The sequence below is a fragment of the Cupressus sempervirens genome, chromosome 7 (assembly GCF_028749045.1).
Source record: "Cupressus sempervirens isolate cs-2001-9-10 chromosome 7, ASM2874904v1, whole genome shotgun sequence".
In the NCBI taxonomy this organism is placed as follows: domain Eukaryota; kingdom Viridiplantae; phylum Streptophyta; class Pinopsida; order Cupressales; family Cupressaceae; genus Cupressus; species Cupressus sempervirens.
In genome coordinates, this window is record NC_143124.1 from 73,988,650 (window position 1) to 73,997,011 (window position 8,362).

The 8,362-nt window shown below is 34.7% G+C and overlaps 1 protein-coding gene across 1 annotated transcript; it reads right to left on the reverse strand.

Annotated features, from left to right (window-relative positions):
- Positions 1 to 272: 272 nt before the first annotated feature.
- Positions 273 to 4,986, reverse strand: LOC149545563 (disease resistance protein RPP4-like). Its single transcript, XM_089790718.1, has 5 exons — positions 4,277 to 4,986; positions 3,021 to 4,191; positions 2,657 to 2,923; positions 1,186 to 2,559; positions 273 to 1,004 (listed from the first exon to the last, which is right to left on the reverse strand). The coding sequence occupies exons 1-5, from the start codon at positions 4,849 to 4,851 to the stop codon at positions 510 to 512; spliced, it is 3,882 nt and encodes a 1,293-aa protein (XP_089646844.1). The 5' UTR covers positions 4,852 to 4,986; the 3' UTR covers positions 273 to 509.
- Between the last annotated feature and the right edge of the window lie 3,376 nt (positions 4,987 to 8,362).

Genomic DNA, 8,362 nt, shown 5'->3' on the forward strand with positions numbered 1-8,362 from the left:
GAATGATAAATTTAAAATGAGATGTTTTATATACTGTTTTTTTATTTCAATAATTTGACTAGTGACAAATTTAAAGTGAATAATTCTTTTACACTGATTTTGTTTATTGGAATAATCTAAATAATTTTTTTTCTCGAAAATTATCAATTTAGGGGTTTTAAGCTGTTGAATGATTAATTATATTTCAATCCTGGTAAAACTGAATGATAAGGTCTCATCTACATAAAATTTAAACAACTAGCCTTAATTGTACTCATAATATCAAATTCAAGTTTAGATATGAAAAATTAGTTGTACTTTATCTTCTTATTCCCATTAATACAAGTTCAGATATGCACAATTAGTTGTACTATATCTTCTTATTCCCATTAATACAATTAGTAGTAAATAGTATCACAACCTCTTCCACTAAACTATCAATAACATTATCTTCTCTAGAAAGAGAAACATCACATTGCTCTTCAATCTGGCAAAGCAGTGCGAAAGTCTAGATTAATATAAATTGTTGCTTATTTCTGGTACAGCTTCTCAATGATCTTGTGCAGCACACTCAGAGCTTTATGTCCTTCCCCTTTCTTTCCCGGTATGGTTACCTTGTACCCCTTCTTCACCACTATATCTTCAGTTACTGCCTGGTCAGTAAAAACATTATCAAAGGGAAAACAAGAGCCCTTGTTAAGAATGTAATTGTGTATTTCATCCTGGTTGGTAATTACCGAGGTAATTAACCATTCGCCTTGCCGTACCTCGAATTTCAGCCATGGATTTGAATCACATCCTCTGATGAAATCATTAATCATATTTGCTGCTGTACAAGAATTAACCACAACTACAGCGCATAAGATGATCGCGCTTACCAAATAATCAGGATTAGTATCACCAGTACTAATCTGGCTGACAGAGCCAGTGCTAATAGTTTCATCACAAAAGAAGTTTGTGTTGAGATTTGATTCTGCTCCATCTACTGCTCTACCAACTACTTGAATAAAATCCGATGGAAGCTTCTGCAACAAAAATGAAAAAAGAAACATGTCTCTGTGTTAATCAACACTAGATTCTCTTCGTTTACTAGTACTAGCCAGTTTACTTCACAGTTTAATTAGGAGATCAAGACCTTTTTTGAAAACAAAGATGATGGAGAAAAGCCCAACTTCAAAAGAAAAAAAGGAGAATGGAAATCCATACCTTCAGGTTCAGAATGAAATTCTGAACTGTTTCAATGTCACAATAGAAGAGTTGCACTCTCTCCAGTGAATGCAAATTTTCAGTACCTGTTATTTTCTGCATCTTCCCACAGCTGTCAATTGCAATTGTTTTCAACAATTTGAGTTGGGGGATTCTTAACTCGTTAAACTCAAGCTCTGAACATTTACTAATAAGCATCTCTTCAACATCAGTACTGCAATATATTCCTGCCACTGTTTGAAATTCTCTAGAGCTTTGCGTGGTAAGCTTAGTGAGTGTTGCTGATAGTGTTATTTTCTTCAGCTTTGGACATTTATTCAATAACATCATCTTGAGTTGACGTAGACTTACAAGATCTTGCAAGTTCTCAAGCTCGGGACAATCGCAGATGGTCAATTTTACAACATTCATCAAATTCTCAAAATCTACTCTGCTCAAACTTTTACAACCTCTGACTTCAATGCTACTCACCTTCAGAAAACCAGGAATGTTTATTCCTCTGAGGTAACTGAGCTGAACAAGACTTAACTCTCCAATGTTGGTAAACTTGATGAAGTTCAATTCTTCCAGATTCATAAGATGAGATAGTGTCACACTTGGTAAATAACCAGAGATTGTAATTTTTTGTAGACAGCTGGGCTGAACCAAACTTAGTTCAAGTTTCCAACATTCGTTAATGTTCAATTCTACTAACCTCCTAAGATCAGATATTCCTGCCACACTCTTAAGACATGGGCAATATGAAATTCTAATTTTTTCCAGGCAGCTGAGTTCAACAAGACTCAACTCTTCCAGCTCTTCACAAGTACTAATGTTCAATTCTACTAGCTTCGCAAGACCATTTATTCCCTTCAAACTTTTCAGCATCTGACACTCAGAAACTGTAATATTTTCAAGGGAGCTCATTTTACCGAAATTTATCTCCTCAAGCTTTGTAAATTTCTCAATATGAAATTCTGATAGCTTTGGAAGATCATATCTTGCTCTCGCCTTCTTCAGATATGGACAAGTAGAGAACCTAACTTTTTCCCGACAGGTGAGTTGAACAAGACTAGACTCAATCACATGACAGCCACTAACGTACAATTCCATCAGCTTCTTAAGATAAGACAATATAAAGCGCTTTAGTTCTGGGCAATCAGAAATTTTAATTCTTTCCAGGGAGCTGAGTTGAACAAGGCTTAACTCTTCAAGCTTCTCACATTTACTAATCTTCAATTGTACTAGTTTCAGAAGATCATTTATTCCTTTCAAACTTTGCAACATCTCACATTTGGAAATCGTAATTTTTTCGAGGCAGCGCAGATTTTCCAAGTTTAACTCCCTCAACTCAGAGATGTCACTGATCCACAGCTCTTTGAGCATAAAGGGTACCTGAAAGTGAATATTTTTTTTCAAAATTTCGATTATGTATAAATGTCACCAAAGTGCTATAGATTAATACATTCAAGTACTACGACTTAATAAATACCTGTTCATTATTCTGCCACAATCTTTCCAGACTTCCACAACTGATGCTTAAAGATAAAAAGTTTTGAAGAGCAATCCACGGAGGAATGTTTGAGAGTTTATGCTTACGTAGGCGAAGCTCAAGCCATAGTAAAGAAGATGATAGCTCACCCATATCTTCTGATTCACCTGCAAAGTATGTAATAAATATATCTGTGGAGGGATCCCTAAAAGAATGCAAATACCTAATTTTTGGCATGGTGAAAATGTTTATAAATCCCTCTGCTCCCTGCATGCACAGGATTAGCTTAGATTTTTATTGCAGTGAAGTTTAAAGATTTCGATTATCACATAAGAAAGGCAGTAATCTTGAGGAAAAAGCATACCAAAGATTGGAGATGTTGAGTACGCCATAGGCGACGGGGATAATTCAGTTCATCTGCCATTTCTCGTCCCAAGTCCCGCAAGTGGTCATGCATTCTCAACACAACCTTTTCTCTGTAATTTTCCACGACACCCTTGAATGATCTCCTGAATTCATTATCTTCTATTTCTTCAACCAGGCATTTATTTTTGAGTCTTCGTAGTGCATGTTGAGCGTTCCATCCAGATATCTCCCATACTCTGATGGCGTCTTTCTTCTTCTCTCCAATGAAAAAGCATGCAACATCCATGAAAATTTGTTTTTCCTCATTGTCCAATGTGTCGATACTTATTCTCAATCTCTTGAGTATGTCCTGAGGAAGCGTCTTTTTAGCTTTCTTCAATTCCAACTCCCAAAACATCTGACCTTGGCCGTGAACATGCCTCCCAAGAACTTGTAGGGACAGGGGTAAGCCGGCACACACATGTACAAACTGTTCAACCAGTTTCTCGTAGCCAGTAGATGGATAAGATTGGCTAAACGCGTGCCAACAAAACAGTTCTTTGGCGTCATCTGTATCCATTCCTTTCAAATAATAACCGGCAGTAATTCCTGCATTGATGAGCACTCCTACATCACGCGTTGTAACAATTACCAGACTATTGCCGTATTTATTTAACTCATTACCGGGTAGTAACGCATCCAACTGCTCCTGGTGATTAATATCATCTAAAACAATTAGGAAGCTCTGATTGCCACTCCTTGCAAAATGATTGCTGAGACAGCTCGTGCCATCCTCTATGCCTGAAAAGCTTGGATGCTCTTTCACACCGAAGACATCTCTGAGCAGCTTCATTTGCAAAGCAGGAAGATCTTTTCTCGCAGAGGCTTCGCGAACATCAAACAGGAAACATGACCGACTGTAATCTGGACGCTTTCTATTGAACAATTCTTTGGAAAGAGTTGTTTTTCCCACCCCACCCATACCAAAAATACCAACAATATTAGACTTACCTTCTTTTTTCGTCATCTCGCACTGACTCTCAAAATCCTGTACAAGCTTATCGATGCACTGCGTTTCGAAATCTTCCACAAGCTTGGAAAGTCCTACGGGATATTTGGCAACATGCAAGCATCTCGTCCTTTCTACTTCCTTTTGCACTGCTGACACTATCTTCTCGCAGCCACCCAAACTTGACCAATAGAAGGGAATTCAATGAGAAAAAGCTTGGATTTAGTAGAAATACCGAGTACACTGATATAGCATAACAGTCTTACCTTTTGAATTCTTCGCCGGCAATAAATGAAATAGATTGGAGGGCTTTCTTCCACTCATCCAGCTTATCCATGTACCTCTTCTTATTTTCATATTCACTAAACGCTTTGCCATAAACTCCCTTTTCTATATGGCGTAGTGCAGAAGGCTCTACACCATAGAAAACAGGAATGATCTTAGCTTTAGCCTGCAACATGAGAGCTAGCTCTGCCAAACACCATGGGGACTCTGCGTAGCCTTTGGAGAAGATAGCTATGTGAACTGCAGCAGCGCGGATTGCTGTCTCAATGGTAGATGGAAATGAATCTCCAAGTTCTTTCTCTTTTGAATCTAGAAATGCCTGTATATCTAAATCTTGAAGGGAGCTATAAAACTGTAGAGCCAGAGTTTCTTTGACATCAGGACCTCTGTGGTTGATAAAGACATCATATAATCTTGAAGATTCAGAAACCTTTCTCCTCTTACTCTGAGGTTCAATTCCAGAGAAAGCCGGAGGATATTCACCTTTTTTGTGGAATGAGGAAGAAGATGCAGTAGAAAAAGAATCATGTTGGGGAGATATGGAACAAGATGCCATAGATTGAAAACCAGGAAGTGGAGCAAATTCGAGTCCAGCAGAGCATCTATAGAAATAGATGGCGTTGATGAAACTTTCTAGAAACAGCCTGGGAGAGAAGGAAAAAGGGTTACAGAAATTAAAGGAAGCAATGGACTAATTAATCAAAAAGGAAGTTGTTAGAACAGGCGAAATCGAGTGAGAAGCCATATATTAAGACGAAAAGAAATATCAAGGACAAGACAAACAGCGTGAAGACTTCTGAAAGCAAATAATGGTCAATACGAAAGTCAAGTCAAAACATGAAAGCAATACGTTACGTAAGTGCAGTTAGAAAATTTGAAAAATAATATTATTTTGGAATATTTATTTTCGAATAAAAAATTGAGTTACGATATTTTTATTCTTGTTTGGTTTATCTAAAATTTAATGCGGAATTCACAGACTTAAAAATTTATGTTTTCTAAAATTAAAAAAAAATGGAATAGGAATATCTTTTCCAAGTCCACCTATTCAGGTGAAATAGCAAATGCTCATTTTTGGGCCAAAATTAGAATACGTATTTCAATTTTATTCTTATTCCAATTCCAATTGGTGCATCCAAACAGAAAATTCAAAATTCTAAGAATATACATATGCCTATTCCACTTGTATTCCATTGCCAAACAGAGGCTAAACATTTGAAATACATTTAGAGTAGGTTTCGTTTTTGGACGAATCATTGTAATAGATGCCAACATCTTTATACACTAGAATGTTTCGTTTAAAAGAAAATGAAAGAAAATTGAACCGATATATGTGTATACTTCTCTCAATATCGATACATTTTTAAGGAAAAGAAATTAGATAAAAGAGAATCATTGTAGTCTATTATATAAAGACAATAGTGCCACACCTATTATTAATATGTTTCTATAATAAAACACTATTTGTTGGTAGGATGGTGGTCCGTGAGCTCTACTGGTGACTTCATTTTTTTCGGCACCAATATTAAAGTAAAACAAGTGTTTTGGAAGGAAAATATTTATATTTTATATTTTTCTTATATATATATATATATATATATATATATATATAAACGCTTTGACCCAGTGATGCCACAAACAAGGGACCTCATCCCCATTAGATTTGAACCTTGATGGCAAGGATAACAACTCAACAACTTAACCATCACAACATGCCATTATTGGAAAAATGTATTATATTTTCATATTTTCATTAATATTTTATTTTGTTAGATAATATTAAGTATTCTATATATACTAAAGGAAATATATTATAGTAGATTATATTAAGTCAAATTTCTAATTTTTTGTATTAATTATATTTAAAATATTAATAAGAAATATATATTCAAGAAATTAGCAAGTGAAAATTATGCAATACATTTTAGAGTTGATGATCAAGTTGAACAATTATTGAAATGAATAAAATTATAGTAAAAGTTATGAATGAGAAATTAATTTTACTCAATATAATTTTAAAATGTTATAAATTTATTTATTATAAAAAATAATATAATAAATTAAACCGCTATACAAAAGTGATTAGAGTTTTTATACAACTAGATACTATAGATTATAAGATAAATAGAATAAGCAAATGTTTATTCATCTAAGGTTTATTTATATGATTCATAAGGCTATAATAACCAATGCACAAGAAGTTTATCAATCAAGCATTTTACATCAATAAAATATTTTATTGCTTTCTATATTGGTATTGTAGCTATATATGAGCAATGTTAGTATGCTAATAGAAACCAAATTTAAATAAAGCTTCTACAAACTAAACAAAATTCATAAACTTCAAGATAGACTAAGATGAGCTCTCAATTGAAAAATATGAGCCATTAATGGGCTCTCTCAATGAGAAGCTCTCTTGTTGAGTGGCTTTATCTAAATGGATATGATGTATGCTCAATATGCTTCCAAAGGCTTCAATGGATGATTGTGGATTTTTAGTGTGGATAGATGGCTTTAGTATGGATTTGGCTCTCAAAATAGCATTATAACTTGACTTCATGGATTGTGTTATTTTGCAAAGGGGAAGGATCCAATTTATAGGCAAGAGGCTTGAGGGTTTGAGGGCTAAGATGCAAGGATGGGAAAAAGCTTATGGAGGGCTCAGATTGCATGAGAGGAGAGCACATGGATTGTGCTTCCTTACAACCAATCAAGGAGTGACACATGTCACATGGTGAGAGGATGGAGGAAAGGGGAAGGATGAGTCAACAAAGGAGGCTCAAGGGATAAAATCTTCATAAAGACCCTCATAATGACTTGTAAGAGCAATAAAAGGGCTTGTAAGAGTCATTTATGGCCTAGTGGACTTTATAAAGTTTTATGGTTGAGATATTTTGAGGGTGATGAGAGCAATTTCGACTTGGACTTGATTAGGAAGGTTTTAAGCTTGCTTAGACTTGTGCAAATGATTAGAGGATGGATTAGGATGGTTTAGGATTAGCTTAAGGATAGGCAAGTGGATGACATTTAATGAGGGTGGGTGAAGGAAGAGATATTTGTTAACTTTGGCTTGAGTTAGCAAGTCTTAACCCATGTTTAGGGAATGTGACAAGGTTAGGAGGGGATTAAGATTAGGGTTAAAGACATCTTCTAGAAGAGTCTAGACTTTGGATGAGGATAAAGACTTTCTAGAATAGTCTAGAATTTCCTAGGATGAAGATGAAGACTTTCTAGAAGAGTCTAGAACTTCTTAGGATGAGGATAAATTAGATTTTTAGGAAATAAATAAAGTTTTATTTATTTCAAGGGTTTGGGTTGAGGAGATATTTATTAAAACTTTTTTAATAAACATGAGGATTAATATTTAATCTTAATTAAATATTTTGAGTTGGGATTAGGGGTAGGAAATGATGGGATTAGCCTTTAATCGAAATTAAAGAAGGATTAGAAGATTTTGGAAGAGGTTATTGGTCATAAGGAAATTGGCCAAGTTTTGGGCAAAAAATAATTTTTTTATTTATTTTAGGAGTTTTGGTCAATTTATTGATTAAATAATTAATAAATAAGGAAATAATGTTTAAATAAGATTTAAACATTTTTGGGAGGGATTCCTTAATTAAATATTTTTAATTAAGATAAAGGGATTTAATGGCATAAAAATTAATTAATTAATTAAATAAATAATTAATTAATAAATGATGATGTCATCAGGACTTTTTTTTTTTTTTAGAAAATAAAAATATTATTTTCTAAAGGATTTTTAGGTGTCTACATTTTGCCCCTTTTTGATGTGATGCCGCAAGTGGCATGGCATCAAAGATAAGAAAATAAGATGCCCAAGGCTAGAGCAGAAGAGGAGAGAATGGACTGTGAGATGCCCCCTAAAGAAGCTAGCGAGGAGAGAAAGCGAGGCTCGATGGCTTCTTGAAAAGTACAAGAATCCGAGATGAGCAAGGAGACTCAGATTGGCAAAGAGAAGGGGCTGAATTAGCTCAAACTCTCACTATGGGAGAATGATAAAGGAGAATCAGATGCACAAGAGGAAGCAAGCTTAAGACCTTAGGGAA